Here is an 18,064-nt window from a genome sequence, read left to right as displayed (position 1 = left end):
ACTCTGTACTAAGTAGCAGGCAGAGTTCACCTAATGCTTTGGGGAGAAAGGCTAATCTGTTGTGCAGGCTCTCCATCTACAAGCACACAAATAAACCAAAGCGTGTGCACAAAATCATTTAAAATACGGGAACAAGTTAACCAACACACTCCTGCCCACAAAATACCTCATCGCCTTCCAAATATATACACTATCAGAAAACTAATATCATGCAAAAATTCAGTCAAGAGAAATATTTGTGTGTATTTATCCGCAAAATAAATTTTGAAGCTATTTTTATGGTGGTGGTGGCATGTATTAACCAGCATTACAACCATACATTTAACCAATAAGTGTCCTATTTGTTTGCATACATTGAACTCGCAAGAAAATACAGTTTAAACCCAGCCGCATTACACTGCACACATATGCATGGCAACCAAACACACAGCACCAACCTGGAGATTGGAAGAAATCCAATCATACAACATGCAGAGTTTCTTACCTGCTTGTGCATCTCAATGTTGAGACCGTAGGACATCTCATAGTACTGCGGAGACACACACAGAGAGACACACGGAGCTTTGTTAGCATTTTATTCACAGCCCACATTAACATTCAGTCTTACACAAAATCTCCCATTGAACAGCTGTTGCTCGGCACAGCCGCATATGCTGCTGTTTGTCACCGTGGTTTTAACGACAGAAAGAAAACGAGCGCGCGAAAAGACGGAAAAGATGAAGAGTGCGCATGGGATGCACAACAAGTGTGTGTCTGTCTACGTGGAGGTAATGAGATATTTTTGTCTCAGTGTTACGCGAACATTTGTATGTGCGCGTGTGTTGTGCATGTGTCAGGGTTCCTTTTAACAGTTTGACTATTTGTGCACAGCTGCCAAATGAGCATGACATTATGAGTATGCTTGTGTGTGTTAACTGCATGTTGTTTTCTCTCACCGTTTGTGTGGATGTTGGTTTTATGTGCACAAAAAGCTATGCGTTGTATCCGAATAATAAGACTCTGTGAATGCTTACTGTGAACATATTGTGCTCGGTGTGTGCATAGTCCGTGTGTGAAATACTGTACAGGCACAAAATCTCTTTCCACACCTAGTATTACCATGAAATATCTGTCTGGATATTTTAAGTAAAAAACATCTGGCAATGCAAGGCGTAAATGCACGCACAACACAATGCGACTGGATTGCTACAACCTTGGCCAAACCACATCTGAAAGCTGGTATTGTGAGCACACAGGTGAGGTGTAAATGCAGACTTAGTGTGGCCACGAGAAAAAGAATGAATTTACGCCTTCTTCCTGCTTTTTGCCAATTTCAAAGGAACTTTTTTTAACAGAGAAAAACAAGAGCCCGTAAAGCGTCGCTGCTTCCCTTGATGTGGGACACGAGATGTAACGCCTCCAATCAGATGTCATTATCCACCTAAAAGCTTAAGCTATCGAACTGATTAATGATGGATTCAGCTGACTGTCAATCATTTGCAATATTTTAATAATTAAATAACTTACAAATTTAAAAAAAAAGTGTCTTCTGCATTTATATGCAAATAATTATTGCATAGTTTTACTCCATTTTCTGGACTAAATGACTTATTATTTAACTAACAGACCGATTACCATAGAAACTATTATCAGTTTTAGCCGTGCTGTGCATAATGTGCACATATCACATCAAAACAAGCTCTAAAGAGGTCAATAACACAACATATCAGTACCAGCGCATGTCAGACTCCTGCCCTGAGTGAGTATGTTTTGTGCTCCTTTGTATGTTTGACACCGGCACAATACCTGCGCCTCTTCTTATTAAATGCCATGTGCTATCACCACTGCACGTGTTCCCCTCCTAAATATGTGTCTCTCAATCCTCTGTGTGTTTCTGTGTGTACATCAGTAATGTTCTGTAATGGTGTTGGCGGCGAGCGGCACACAGACAGCGAGGATCCGTCATGGTGACAAAGGCATCCTCTGCCGGTGGATGAGCAACGCTCTGACTGATGAGAGTGAGACTCCCCCCCCACTCCACTCTCGGTATTCTCTTGCTCATTTTCACTCGATCGCTCTCTCTTCTCTCCATTTATTCTCCACCTCATTCGGTCCCTCCCTCTCACTCCAATCTCTATCTTTTAAGGGGTTGTCAGTCCATCTTTTCTCTCATGCTGCTCTCTACTTATTCCCTTCCCTTTTTTTTCCTAGCTGTCAGATGTTCTTTCACTCTCCATTTCAGTGTATTTTTCTATTTCCTGTCTCATTTTACTGAACTCTGTATCTTTGCCTTTATCTGTCTCTACCCATGGATTCACCTATCCATCTCGAATTCAAATTACATACTGGGAAAATGTAAAGAAGAATAAGAACAATGTTTTAAAAAGCAAGCAGTTTTTGCATCACTACAATATATTTACAATATTGCAGGATTACATAGTAGCGTACAGCAAGAACGACTAAAGATCACAAGCAAAAGGAAGACTTTTGAAGAAGCTCGGTACAGTTTCACTGCTTTTTCCCTCAGGTAGTGACATGCTGTGGCACATTTTGCTGCTTCGGTGTGTCAGTATTCCTGTCATTAAACTTCGGCCTGTGCATGTGTGAAATTCTTGGTATTTTTGCTCTAGTTCAGAAATGAGTGGCCACCTTTATAAATAAAGCATTTACCTTTTCATTTATATAAAAGTGATTCCATACCATAAAATATAGCTATTATTTGGGGAAAAGACACCACTGTGAGTTGATAGATCGTCCTTAATCAAGGTATAGAAAATCACATTGGCACATCAGTACAATTTACCCGTCAGGGCCTCTAGTGGCTGTATGAATTATTACTGGCTTGCCAGGAACGATGGCAGACACAGAATGACATCATTACTGTAAAACATCTTAGAAAGGAGGTTGAAATGGATTTTTTTTTTAAACTGCAGGAGTCGAGATCACCATAAGTCATCTTTGTGCCCCACCGCGACCAAACCTGACTCCCTCTGTTGTCACCCTCTTGTCCCGTCTCTCCTTTGTCACCTTCTTCCTCCTGTGCATCCTCTCTCTCTCTCAGCTGCCAAAGCCTTTTCTGTTTTTCTGGCCAATTATCCTTTTCTTTCATTTCTCTGACCTTCTTTCCCTCTCCCCATTACACTCTTTTATCCCTCCCCCCTTGTTTTATCTATCTGCCGTATCATTTTTGTTTCTGTCCCTTACACTCTCTTAGCCTTTCTTTCCCCCTTTTAGTAATTTCTATCAATCATCCCTCTCCTTTATGTTCTCGCCCCGCTTCATGCTCTCTCGCTCTATTGCCATTTTCTACTTGGCTCCCTTGCTTTGTGTATTTTGTCCGCTCTCGTCCTTGTTGAGTGCTATATCTACATTTTCTCCTTTCTCTCCCTCTGTCGAGCTCACCTCCGCTGTGTATTTAGTTCTCTATTCTTTCCATTTCTCTCATGGACAGACTGGCCAAAAAAAAAGAAAGAAAGAAAAAGAAGTCATGTGCACAAAAGCAGACGCAATCTTGGGATCTCGTTCACGTGTGAAAATGCAAACAAACTTTGCTGAAAGCATATGTACACAAACACATGTGAGTAGGTCTTTGCATGAAGGTGTCTCCCTTTCCAGCCCCTCTCAACATAAAGGACATGTGACATCTCTCTTTGTTCTCCCCCTCTCTCCATCTCTCCTCAGCCTCTCTCTTCACCTCTCCATCATTACACCTCCCCTCAGCTCATCCCATCGTTTTAACTTGATTCCTGTCTGTCTCTCTTTATTAATTCTCCCTCCATCGCTGCCATCAGCCTCACTACCTGTCATTACTCTTTCCTTCCCTCCTCTCTTACGTCTTCCTCTTTAAAAAAAAAAAAAAGTAGTAATCAACATTTTTCCCATTACACAAATAGCTGAGTGCTACAACTGGGGCTGCTATATTTGAATACAACCTTGCCAGATCACTTCAGCAGCCGACCTTTGCAAGGGCACTCCAGTCTGGACTTAAACGAAGCAGCTGACTGTACAGTTGTACGCTATGCAAAAACCCATGGGCAAACGATCTACAGTAAAGTGGAAAAAATAAATAAAGACACATTAAAAATGAGCCTTTAATGACAGGGAAAGTTCAGAGCTCAATAAACTCTTTCACATTTAAAACTCAAGCTAAAATCAAGCTAACCTGCAGCTTTTCCACTGTAGCAGTCTCAATTAAGGAGAACTGAGACCAAGAAAAAGTTACAGATAAAACTGGGCCGAAGCAAAATCCTGCAGTGGAACAGCACAAAGCAGAAATCTGGCCTACGGGATACATCCTGTGCAAATAGTGTATCTTCCGGGATGAAATGAGGAATTGTTGTTGTGCTCGTTAAGAGGTCTTTATGTTTTACCACAGGCCCTATGATAAACAATTTAGTTATGTAGGGTCATCTAATGGATTGCTTTTTATGGGCATTTATAGCTTTTTAATGTGTATATTTGATCACTCACTATATTGCATGATATAGAATATCACATTTTGTACTTTTCTTATTATGGATACTGATTTTTCATGTCAGTGTTTTGGCTTTATTTGCATGAATGTATGTGGAGTTGTTTTTGGATCTATGTACTGTATCACTGTAGGTATCTGTAAGTATCACTATTTGTGCTTTTGTTGTTGCTGACAGAAGATTTCTGCCCCCTGTGTTCATCGCAGGTTAGGACCAGTTGGTGCTTTAACACCCACATGAAAATCAGAAACACTGAGAAAAGCCACAGCCTAAAATTTCTTTTTGCAGTATTACAGGGTATGAGCAACTGTGAGTGCTCACATTCTCGTTAATATGTTTTTTAGCTTGCAAGAGACCAAAAGCAAAACATGTAATAGCTATGTTGGTCCACGGGTTAAAATGTAGTATTTTTATAATAAAGGCGGTTGCCAGGGGGCAAACTGTAGGGATGAGACTCATCACTTGAGGAACCAAGCAAAATGAAAAGGTCTATTTAAGATAAAGATAAAGATAAGATAAAGATAAGGATAAAGATAAAGATAAAACTTTATTAATCCCTCGGGTGGGTTCCTCTGGGAAATTGGGTTTCCAAAAGCACAGCACCGACAGAAGTTACAGAGCGTGAGCAACCCACACCATGATCTTTTCCTAAATTAGTGTTGTTTTGGTGCCCAAAACTAACCAGGAAAGCCTAAATTGTCTTCAACTTTTTATTGATTTGTAGGAAAAGTGGCTAAAACTTTCAAAAACTGAAAAACTGGAGCCTTTCTGGAGGCTATCCCAGCCACCACAGTGCAAGAGGCGGGGTACACCCTGAACAGGTCGCCAAAGAGACACACAACCATCTGCACATTCACACATACGGGCAATCTACAACCATCCATTTACCCGATCCCACTAAATGCACACCACCGTGCTGACCTTTAAGGATATCTGACCCCTCAAATTCAAGTTCATTAACCCTACAATGCCCTTTGTATCATATTTGATACATGAGTTTCTGAGACCTCTATCTCAGCAACATGATCAATACTTGCCATAATTTCAAAATGTTATGGACAAAAAGTTGCCAAAAACACCCAATGTATCAAATGCAACACCAAAATATTTAATAAATATATCATACACAACATGATATAGCAAAAACAAAAACTGTGGATTTTGTTATAAGGGTTAGTAAACATCTCAGTTCCAAAAAATCAGTATTTTGCAAGGTCTTTGGGTCTTACAGGGTTAAACTAGTGTTACAGAATAGTCTCCTATAGTGTGACTTGGCCCACTTGAAGAGGTGTAACTTTTACTTTTTTGATACTTTGAGTACTGTTTGCACTACTTTGCACTGTTTGGCAGCACTTTTTAAAATGTTTCTACCACTCCTGGCTCATTAGAAAAGACATGAACACATGGATTACCTTTAAACATTTTAGGAGAGAGTACAGGGGAAGGAAAACCTCTGTAAGCAGCAAATAATTATTCAGTATGGTGTGCATGCCATATATAAACTACTAGGACTTAAATCTAAGTCACTATAAAGAAAATAAAACAGGAATTCCCACACATAGAAATCTGCAGGATTTTAAACACCAAAAGATGATAAGAAGCTAAGAGCTGAATGGGACACAAGCCACAAGGCAGCGTACCATTTACAACATCGCTGATTTACACTGGTAACTTGCTCCAAATAGAAATAGGCTCTTTAAACTGTAAAATGACTGGTCCAAAACTTGTCTCAGCCAGGGTTTCTTTTGAAGAGGCACAAAAGAGGAGACTGAAATGTAGTAACAGTTGTCCAGTGGGAGTAGGCCAGACAGCAGTGAAGTGACTATTGTACTCTTTGTGCGATCTCTGCAGAGCGGCAGCGACAGCACCCTATGGGAGCCTGGTCTGTTGAAGCAGTTAAAAGTTGTGTTTGATTTCAAATGAACGTGATTGGCACTTACAGTACAGACCACTATTAATGTCTTTGTTTTGATAATACTAAAGTCAACCACTTCACAAATATGTTCAACTATAGCCTGTAGAACTGAAGATGGAAAATTATATCACAACGTGGGACTGCATTGTGCATATGCACTCCAGTAGTAACAGATGCACCGCACAGTCCCCTACAGTAGGCGGGGATAACAGCTGCACTATGACTACACAATATGACTAATAACGCTTCTGTCTGAACAGTTGAAATTGTTGTACTACAGTATGTTTTGTCTGTTGTAGTCCTGTTTTTAATAAGTTCATCTCCTCTTAACTGCTTGCCCCCCCAACCTCCAATTACACCCACTGATGCCTGCTCTTCTGCCTTATATAATCCCTCTGTTGTGTCACTGCAATCTCATTCAGCGCTCGGTGTAAGATCTATGGTGTATGCAGGCTTTGTGTGCATGTGTGTGTGTGTGTGTGTGTGTCGCACACACTGCAAGGCACATGCGCTGGATGAGCATGTGTGTTTGTGTATGTGTGTGGTATGTTAAGCCTGGCAGAGGGGCATTAAGCCAACTGGCTGACATCACTTACCAGGAACACCCAGCACTGCCCACCCAGCGAGCAGAGACAGAAGTGTGCACGTGTACTGTGGTGTGTGTATCTGTAACAGACAGTGAAGCTTCATCTGAAGATGATGGGAACTGTAAGGACACAACCAGAGAGCTTGGGAAAGTGAGACTAATCTACTATGGTTATGTATATTTTCTATTTTTAGAGCAGACTGAAATTGGCATGAGCACATAGCCACAGAGGCATTCACAGCGCTCTTAGATTAAAGTGAATCCATCACCAAATGACATTTAATGAGAGCGTCTTATGTGATGCAGACATTGTTATCGGTGGCCATAGCTGCATTAACCTAAATGTGCTATAGTGCGTTCGCAAAATTATAGACACACATGCACAAAACATGAAAAACGGACAACAGAGGTGCAATCCATTATACAAAAAAACAAGTTCACCTCGGTAAAAGCGAAATTGTCATCAACCCCCCAAGGTAATGTGAACAATAATACATAATTATTGTTTGCAGAATATTTTGGGTAACAAACTGGGTTGTTTTTATTTTTTGCTTCATTTTGTTTTGAAGCCAAAATTTGTACAAACGATAAATACTGTAATAATATGCAATTTTATTATCTCGGAATTAAGAGATTTTAGCGGCATAATGTGTGCAAACAAAGACGGACGCAAGTGCCCGAAATCTGCACTCTTTCTAACGGCCATTACACCTCTGACTGTATGGAAGTGTTGGGAAAAACAGCACTGTGGCTTCTCAGTCAGATCCTCTCCTCACTCGTCACATCCGGTGTCAAAACACCAAGGTGTCGACAGCCAAATTGCTCGGCCCGAGGCTTTGAGCCAGGATTTCACTAACCCGTAAGTGACTTCACAGTGGCTACATCCATCTTTTATATATATTAGTTTTGGCACAGACTGAGTAAATTTAATAATATTCCATGAAAGTATTTTCTTTGTGAATGGAAAGGCAACTTTGCTTCTAAGATACTGGCAAGATTTAATATGAAAACTGACCTCTACTGGAAGTAAACTGAACAGGAATGAATTAACAGCAAGTTTAATTTAATTAAACACTTAGTTGCATCTGCAAACTTTTACTTTCCTACAAATCTGAAGCCTTTTTTATCTTCTAAAAGAAAGCAAAATCTTAATTCTTTGACTTGTGTGCAACTTTTCTTTTTCCCTTAAAGTGAAGCTTTTCACCCATACAGCTGAGGAGAATAAAATCTGCGGAGCCTTAAAATGTCTTCAATTCCCAGTGTAGCCAAACAAAAAAAAGAAAAAAAAACAGAGAGAGAGGGAGAGAGAAAATACTTGTATACTCGTGTTGAGTCTACATCTCACTCACTCCATTATCACTCCTTCATTTTCTGCTTGCTTTTCGGCTCATTATGTCAGTTCAGCAGGCGGGTTACTTTAGATAAATGAGGTAGCAGTGTAATTCTTGTTTATCTGATCGAACTGTAACATCCCACTCTTCTGAACACACTTCATATCTAGCATCCATCTCCTGCTAATAACATACGGACTGCACTGTCATCGTCGGGGCACAAACAGACAAAAAGCATTCCTGCATTTCTCTCAATGAGATGCTCTCTCTCCCTCTGTCTGCTTCTTTCTTCCCTCGCTCTCGTGTTTCCCTCCTCCTTTCCACTCTTCCATTCTTCAGGGAGTGTTTGCTCTTTCGTTCCCCCACTCCTGCCCGCCCTCCCTCCCTCCACCCTCATGGTGCTGAGAGAGTGTCAGACAACAGTGCCAGACTCTCTCTCTCTCTCTTCCCCTCTATCTCCTCTATGCATTCTGCAAAGAACGCTGGCAGACTTTAAAATGAGCTTTAGGAAGTGGGTCTAATCCAAGGTGATTTATCTAAATGGGACATTCACGTGTGTGTGTGTGTGTGTGTGTAACGCTACACTCATGCTCGTGTGGCTTTACAGCATGTTTGTATTCATACAGTCTGTGTGTAGCTTACAGGCATGCTTTTACTCGAGCATGGTGTAAGTGTGTGTGTGCGCGCGCACACATGTGTGTGTGTGTGAAAAAGCCTTAACAAAAGCATTGTTCATCGATGTCTCTCGGGCGAGCTTGTCTCTTTCATCTGCCCGCCCACGCACACGCACTTAGACACACACACATACCACCAATGTTAAAACATTTATTAGCACGCTGTGCTAACCCACATCAGAGGTTATGTTAGCAGACGCTGACTTTTCTGTTGTGTCCTGTCAGCGGGTGACGACTAAATCAGTCACAGCCGACATCCAGTTTCACTGCAGCCTCTCTTGCAGCCAGTTTCATCAGAGAAAGAGAGTCACAAACACAGCCGGATAACTGACCATGAATTTCAGGGGTTTCTATCCTTAAACACATGTGTACAGTATGTTCTGCAACAGAGACTCGGTCGGTCTTTATGAATACTCCTGTCTTGTTTGTTTACTTCGCTCCAGACAGTTCAGACAGGTTTAAGATTCTTAAAACGGACTCAATCCTTCCCTACATCTGGCCATGCTTAAATCCCCTGGCCAACTCCCACTCGTGGATGGTGGGGCAACATTTAGCTTAGCACGGTCCAATCCCTTTTCGGGTTCTGCCCTGTGCCTTCCTCCTATCACGCATCACTTTTATTTTTTTTACTTCCAACTGATTCTTGTCATTTCTCTTTTTCTGACCCCTCCTCCATCATCCTCATGTAGAAAAATCTGCACTTTCTTCTCTTTCTGGGTTTCTCTCCGTCCCCGTCTCTTCGACAGTGTCCTTGCTCTGTTTTTTCCCTCTCTCTCCATCTCTCTCTGCCAATGCCCTTGTGGCCTCTTTCTCATATTTCTCTTTCATCTCAGTTTTATTCACCCTTTTTCTATCTATCTCACTGTCCCCATCTCTCTCTCATTGCTTCTATACGCCCTCCTTCCTTTTCTCTACATCCTCCACCGCCCCCCTTTCCTAAGCAGTCTGTGACTGTAATGTTGCTGAAGAGAACACAGTGTGTCATCCTGAATCAGACAGATGAGCTGGGAGTGGAGTAAGAGGCTGAGAGCACTGCATTAATCCACACACACACACACACACACACACACACACACACACACACACACACACACACACACACACACACACACACACACAGTCCCTGCCTGAGGGGCTGAACGGACAATGCACATAGATATATACTTGCACACACACGCACACAAACTAAGACAGAGAAACCATGCACAAACACATCCTCACAATGCTCCAGAAAATGACTGCATGAGACAAAACATGAGCAAAAGCATGAAACTCCATAATGCAAACCGTGATTCTAAAAGAAAACCCATTAATGTAAGCTTTCTAGGTAATAAATTATGTAAGAAATGAAATGCCAATAGTATTAAATGTTACTTATTTACTACTGTGACCAACCAGTGGGTTTTTTTCTACCTCAGTTTTCTTTTAATCGTTTTAACTTCGAAAAATTGAGTAGCATGATGTTTTGATATTAATGTAATGAATGCCAACTAATCCTTAAAATGCAAACTTCTGCAGTAAAAGCCTTTCAAAAAGTTGCCATAACACAGCAGGAGGTGTAATGCTAGCCTACAGCCACTAGAGGAAGCTTAGCTTAGTTTTGAAGTTATCTGTTGATACTGACAGACTTGTTGATCAGTTTCACAAAGAGCAGGTGTGTAACATCAAACAATGCATATTGAGGATATAACATGAGTAACCACGTCTTTCACTGTTGCGTTATTTTCCACTAAAGCTTAGCATGTATTAAAACAGTAAGCTATAATCACTGGTCACCTTATTCTTAGTTACTCCTTGCTCGTACTGGGTTTGACCCTATTTTGCCTTTAAAACTGTCTCAGCTCTTTGTGGCACGGATTCAACAAGATGATGTTAACACTCCTCAGATTTTTGGTACATATTGACATGATATCATCACACAGCTGCTGTCAGCTGCACATCCACGATGGGAATCTCCTGTTTCACCACATCCCAAAGGTGCTCTACTGGATTGCGATCTGGTTACTGAGGAGGACATTTGAGCGCAGTGAACTCACTGTCATGTTCAAGAAACTGGTTTTGTTTGAGCTTTTTGACAGTTTGTTATCCTGCTGGAAGCAGCAATGAGAAGATGGTTACACCTCACTTTTGGTAATAAAGGCATGGACTTGATCAGTTAGAGTACTTAGGTAAGCTGTGGCAATTAAATGATCCTCAGTTGGTACCAACGGGCCCGCGGTGAGCTCAAATAAAAATCACCACATCGTTACACCACCAGCGGCAGACTAAACTGTTGATACAAGGCAGCATGGAGCCACGCTTTCATGTTGTTTACACTAATTCTGACCCAACCATTCAAAGAAATCAAGACATTTTTCCAACCTTCTGTTGTCAGTTTTGGTGAGCCCATGCAAAGTGTACCCTCAGATGCTTTTCTGCATACCTTAGATGTAACAAGCGGTTATTTGAGTTACTGTTGCCTTATTGTCAGCTTGAAACGCTCATTCTCAACACGGCTTTTTGAGCTGCCACTCACTGGATATTTTCTCTTTTTCAAACCAGTCTCTCTAAACTCCGACACCAACAACAAGCCACATTCAAAGCCACGTAAATCATCTTTCTTCCTCATTCTCATGCTCTGTTTGAACTTTAGCAGAACATCTTGACAATGTCTACATGCTTTAAATGCATCAAGTTGCTGCCGTGTGATTGGCTGATTAGATATCTGCATTAAGAATCGCCTGTGTAAAATTTGTGGTGAGTACAGTATATGCCATGTTCACTCTAATTATTAGGCTTCTTGAATTATGAAACTAATGCTTTGGCTTGGTATCACGAGTCTCCATTTGCTGTTTGACACTTAAGGCACTTTGAATTTGTTAAAATCATCGCTTTATGTTTCAACGGTAGCTTGAAATGATGACAGCTCTATTGTTCGCAGTCCCCTCATACAGGAAGGGAAAACACGATTATAAAATATATAATTTCATACCAAGCACTTCATCCCGCGATTGTTTTTTATCATGAAACGTGATGCAACAATATTTTGTCTCTTGCCAGCAGCATGGCCCTTCATTAACCCTAGACCCCTGCAGCTCCACTGTACCTCACTTACACACATAGACACAAACGCAGTGATGGAGAGGCCACCTAATGTGATTCCCAACTGCGAGCTGTCACCCTCCAGTAGACATGTCTTTTTTAAACTCTATATTAAAGGGGCTGGGCAGTCCACCCCTCTGTAAGAGTTTTGTCTTGTGTTTGACAGTAGAGATGAGAGGAGAGCTGCAGCAAAGGCAATTCTCTGTGCAGAAAAAAAAGGCTTCTGAAGGCATTAACTCCTACAAAGAAAAGAAAATGGAGAAGACAAGGGCAGAAACTGACTGTAAAACTTTCAGCCATAAAATCGTCATCAAGGAGTTTTTTCCAATCTTAGACCCACAAGTATCCCACTCTCTTTCCCTCATGTTGCCTAGAGCCATGAAGGAAGGAACGAGAGGATAGGTTAAAACAAGAGGTTCAACCGTAGGTGACTTTGGGAGTTTTATGACGCAAGAAAACAACTTTATCACTCCTTTCCTTTCAAATTCCTCTGAGCCTCGCGCTCTTTCATCTGTTCTTCGCGAGATCCAACCTCAGCCCACGATGGGCGAACGCAGTTCTTCAGGTGGAAGTCTTGCTCACGCACCGTGTGAGCATGTGACCGACATGTCTACGCCCGCTGATTAACCAGGGCTACAATGTAACCTTATTTAAAAATACACAGTGGAATTCCAGGAGAGCAGTGAAATCTGAGAGCCATGAATTATAAATGCAACTGCCGGATAAGAGCACGACTCCCACAGACACTTAATGTGCGCGTCTTGATGTTTGTCTGTGTGTGTGCATGTGTGTGTGTGCACGTTGCCAGTGAGCCGGCCCAGTAGCTTAGCCAACATAAAACATATATCCCATCCAAAAAGCTACAGAGACTGGGTCTGCCAAACATAGAAATATACTACATCCAAACCTGGCTGTGTTATTTTACTGCGGCAACACGCCACAAACAGGAGCAATTTGAGGGGGTTATGGCATCATCTCTTGAAGCGTGAAATGTGTAAAACGTACCCATTGCCAACTATAGAATTAAAGTGGTAAATGTGTGGAAAAAGCATCTCCCCAAAAGTTTAATGCCATAAGGAGAGAGCTAGCAGCGCAGTAAAACTTGCACCTTCTGTGTGCACACACACACACTACAGCTACTTTCTGACTTCAGTTTATTTTTCGTGTTGATTTGTTTGTGCCTCATTCTCTCAAATAGTTTAATGAACACGGGGCATTTCCAGTCTATTGCTATTAGTCAATTAGTATTTTTCAGCACTATTACCTCCATTTAGTAATTATCATTAGCCTAAAGACGATTAATACAAAGAAATGTGATTTGTAAAACCTGCAATTCCCAGCCACACTGTGATTAAACTGAATAAAAGAATTCATGTTTACAAGAATAAAGGACTTATTTGTGGTTTTCCACATAAAAAAACTGTCCTTCAAATATAATTTCCTACACCAACTGTAACGTGGTTGTACTGGCGGCTCAGTTAACACCTGTTTTCAACATGTCCCAAAGCAAAAATCATAACACCAGTTAATTTGTGATAAATGCACAAATGCTGCAGTTCTGAGAAGTTACCAGAGGAATGGCCAATCAAGCAACGCTACCACATGCTGGGTAAAGACATTATAGCAGGCAAAAAAAGTAATGTAAATACATTTTATAGACCACCACTAGAAAAAAATTATATGTGCAAGATGTTTGATACGAGGTAGCAGTCACCCATCTGCGCACGGACTTCTCAAGTATCCGCATCTGTTGTTGAGGAATTGCTCTGCATTCCTCAGTGAGAGCCGCCTGTAGCTGTAGGTTGCATTGTCGCTGCCTCTGATGAACATGTCAGCCCAGCATGTCCCAGGCATGCTCAATAAGATACATATCAGGACTGAAGTCTGGCTACCCAAGCTATTTTGGTACTTTGTGGGTGGGCGCTGTCCTGCTGAAATGACCGCAGGGCAAGATGCTGCTCCAAAAACGTGACAAGTGCAGGTAGAGCCAAGAACAATCAGATCAGCGATGGTGCTCCCACGGACATGCGAGCATGCAGCAACAGCCCGACCTGGGTCAACTCAATCGTGACATGGTAGCATGTTGTGCATACACTATTGTTTTCATTTTTTTTTGTGGTGTGAGACGAGTGGCTTGAGAATGCAGCAAACGGAAACATTTCTGATGTGATTCATTCGTGTTCAGGAAACAAATTACCGACTGACTGATTCTAAAACCAAACAACGGGAACCAAAAACTACTCATAGAATATTTTTGACGTCTCTAAGAGACTAAAATGGTTTACTAGGAAAGCAATTTAAAACAAAGACTGAAGCGTATTTCAACTTGCATGTCTTTTTTTAACCAGTACACTTGTAACCACTCTAAAGTGACTCTAAAGTGACTGCCTGTATGAAACAAGCAGCAGGCTTTCTGATGACCAAAGAGACACCCAGACCTCCCACCTTTAGGCACAAAGTATATGTTTCTTAACTGTCATGTCATCTTGAATGTAAAGCTTTTACAGTTTACAAGAAATTACATGCGCTCCAGTTATGTGTAACTACCTTCCTACTTTCCAACCCCTCACCCTGGTATTTAGAGAGCTTAAAACTGATGAATAGTAAAGGCAGGAGCAGTGCAGCATGGTGCAGAGAGCCCCAGCCTGTGGAAACAGGCCTCAGTGTGGATGACAGGCCTAACGAGCTAAATATAGCCTTCTGGGTTATCTCCTCTGTGGGCGCAGCGAGTCCGTTGTTGCTTCACATTATTTACGTGTCTGTGCGTGCACCCTCTCTCTCCTTCTCCATCTCTCTCGCCCTCTCATTTCACGCCCCCCCCCCCACCACACGCACACACACATCGCTATCTCTTTCTCTTGCACTCTGTGTTGCATACTCTTTTTCTCCCTCTCCCTTTCTGTCCATTTCATCCCTTCGCAGCATCTTTTTCTCAGTCTCCATCTCTCCTCTCTGCGTTTCTGTCCCCTGGTATCCCTCTTTCTCATTTCTTCTCTCTCATTCCTTTTCAGCTTTTTTTCACACTCTGTCTCTCTCTCGGCATCTCTCTCGTCTCGTTCACTCTCTCTCCCTCTCCTCTTTTATTCTCTTTATCTCTGCCTCCTTTTGTATCCCTTCCTCCCTCAGCAGCTCCCTGTTTTTTTCTGTCTGACACTCTCAGAGCCTTTTTTCTCTCAAGCTATCTTTCCCTTTGAGCCTCTCTGTCTCTTCTCTCTCTCATTTTCTCTCCCTCTTTCCCTCCCTCTCATTTCTGAGCCATGCCTATGAAGTAGCATTACACTGCGTTAGCCATCCACTACACTACAGTGAGCCCTTGTTCAAATATTATAGCCTGCGGTGCTAACGCTCTGCTATGCTAACCTATATGGATATGTCATCAGCATCTGCAGCTCCCTGACCTCCTGCAAAAGGCAGCCGTTAAAGCTTCGTGTTTAAACACACAGCAGCGGATACTGTGTGTCATTCCTCCTCCATCCACAGCGGTCACAGAGGTTGTGACATATGATATGCACAAGTTTGATTAAATCCCGCTGACTATTGAAAGACACGGAAATGTATCTGTTCTGGCATGCCGCTGCCCCTATTGTATAAGAAAGGGTGGTGAAGATTTACACTGGGGCAGACGGATGTTTATCTAAGCTTTTTCTTCCCCACAGTAAATGTGTGAAGCTAAAATGGGGAGTGTCTGAATTGCTCAAGTTCTCTGCATTGTACCACACCATATTTATGTGCGCATGCATCTTCTTCCATCCATCCATCCATCCATTCGCTTCCGCTTATCTTGATTTTTATAATGAGAAGTACATTAAAAACTTTATAATGAGGTCAGTTTGACAACCTCTCATCTTTAATGCACATGCTTTTGTGTTGTTTGGAATCCTCAATCAGCATTTGGTCGTCCAGTTGCTTGAATTTATTGATATGCAGTATGCCATTAATTTAAAGTTTTATAGTGTTTATGCAGCTGCCAGAAAATGCAATAACTTTAAAATGTAATGAAAAGGCTCCCGTATTGGGAGTAAGTGACAAATCATGGAAATGCAATTAAGTGAAAGCAGAAATTCTGTTATAATTCAATTGTAAATCAGAATAAGTGAATAACAAATAACTTTAATATGAGCTTGCATACCTTTTCCTGAACAGTGGCCACTTAGATTGCAAGCAGCACAGCAGATTTCTGTTCCAATCGTTTTAAAGATGTCATTATAACTTGAGTGAGCGGCCTGAGCAACAAGCAAATCTGCTGGTGAAACACTCAGTCTTCTTCTCGTGAAACTAAAATATTTGTTAGACAAAAGAATTGTACAATCAGCGTGTTATCTCAAGACATTTTCACACATGAACTCAAGCCAATTTTGAGATAATGAGGTTGGATATTTTCCACAGTTGTTCTTTCTCACAGCGGGATATAGCCTGCTTCAGATGCGCTGGCACAACTGGAAGTACTCTGTGTCATTTGGCAGCAGCCTGGATGGAGCGTGCAGGAGGGAACACGCTAGAAGTGAATGCACTGTACTACTATCTGTGTTATTTGCACATCGGTACAAAATGACATCACGCAGACTCTGTAGCCTCGGGGAGCTCGCAGGTTGACTGGCTTATGTCTGATCCAACAGCACGAGACAGTTGTGCTCTCACGTATCGCCCAGAAATGTTCAGGGTTGCAGTTTCAGTGACTTCAATCACACAATTGTCCAAACATGCTATATTAGCTGAAAGAACTATTAGACGACACTGGACGGAAGTAAGGCTCGCAGCAGTAACCCACCCAAGTGCAGTGAGCTGAACAATGGCGCATTTTCTTCTTCTTTTACTTTCATTTCCAGTTTGCAGACTAGTTTTCATCTTCCATGCACTCTACAGGTTGTTTCATTGTGCTAACGACCAAAGCACTTGCATGGAGGTTTTTGTATGTAGCGCAGTCTCTGCGACCAATTTTACCTAGCGACAGCCAGCAACCCCTAACAACACCTCTCCAGCTGGTCAGGAATTACACTATTTCCTTAGCGACCAGAGGCTGTCAGGCCTTACCAAACTACTGTAAGTAATAAGAATAGCAACTGCTAGAGAGTGTTCTTATGCTCTTTTATTTAAAAAAAAGGAATTTTGTTCTATTTGGAGAAATGCATGTGTAACAGCATTTGACATGCACTTGTATTAGGTCCTCGTAAGGACAGAGGAACAAGGTCGTGTGCAAGTATGGATGAATGAACGAGTACCCTGTACATTCTGTGTGTGGGTGGGTGTCTGTGTGGGTGTGTTTATCTGCTGATCTCCTGCCTGTCTGTGGCCATCTATATCCATCTGTCTGTCTGCCAGTTTGCCTGTTTAGTGCTCTCTCTCTCTACCTTTCTCTCTCTTTTGTCAGTCTATCTGCCAGTCTGCTTCTCTTCTCTCTCTCCCTCTTTATGTCTCTCCATCTGTGTGTCTATCTAGCTTACGGCCCTGATCCTGCCTGCTCTCCCAGGTTTATGAAATGCGAGCAGCTTAGCAGATGGTGCATATCGTATTCTGGTCGGCTCTGTGTGGGTTTTGTACCACAGACGAAGGCTTACGATACATGTGAGCCTTTAGTCGCGCAGACACACCGACACGAGGAGCTCAGGCTGTTAGCACACGGGAGAAAACAGAGAAAAAGAAAAGCCAAAGAAAAAGACAATATAAAAGGTCTGAATGAGGAATAAAATATGGCGAGAGATACGGAGACAGGTATGAGCGAGCAAGATAAACGGCGTGTGAGAAAAACTCTCGATAGCAAAGATTATATTGTGCAAATGTGCAAGCGTGTTCTGCTGTTATTGATATTTAAGATACTTACCTCAATATATACCATCTATTTTATTTTTGCCCAGCAGACTCCTCTCAGAGAGCCCAAGAGCCCTGGTCAGACTAGCAAATTATCATATAGCTTTGGTAAAGATGTGACTGGACTCACCATGATGTAGTGCCTCTGCATCTCAGTCTTCTCACTGGCCAGCTTCTCACACTCCAGCTTCAGGCTGCACGAGGGCGAGAAAAGGCACAAA

The 18,064-nt window shown here is 41.9% G+C and overlaps 1 protein-coding gene across 4 annotated transcripts in view; it reads right to left on the bottom strand.

Annotated features, from left to right (window-relative positions):
• tle2b (TLE family member 2, transcriptional corepressor b) overlaps positions 1 to 18,064 on the bottom strand; it is a 78,346-nt gene that overhangs the window by 47,066 nt on the left and 13,216 nt on the right. For all 4 annotated transcript variants that reach the window (XM_039606999.1, XM_039607002.1, XM_039607000.1 and 1 more), the window contains 2 exons: positions 17,974 to 18,037; positions 485 to 529 (listed from right to left, as the gene is read on the bottom strand). In XM_039606999.1, coding sequence (XP_039462933.1) covers positions 485 to 529; positions 17,974 to 18,037 — 109 coding nt within the window. The remainder of the gene's footprint in view (positions 1 to 484; positions 530 to 17,973; positions 18,038 to 18,064) is intronic.

Source organism: Oreochromis aureus, linkage group 23, assembly GCF_013358895.1.
Source record: "Oreochromis aureus strain Israel breed Guangdong linkage group 23, ZZ_aureus, whole genome shotgun sequence".
Taxonomy (NCBI): Eukaryota; Metazoa; Chordata; class Actinopteri; order Cichliformes; family Cichlidae; genus Oreochromis; species Oreochromis aureus.
Note: the sequence above shows the minus strand (reverse complement) of the source record. Positions and strands in the feature narration are given on the sequence as shown.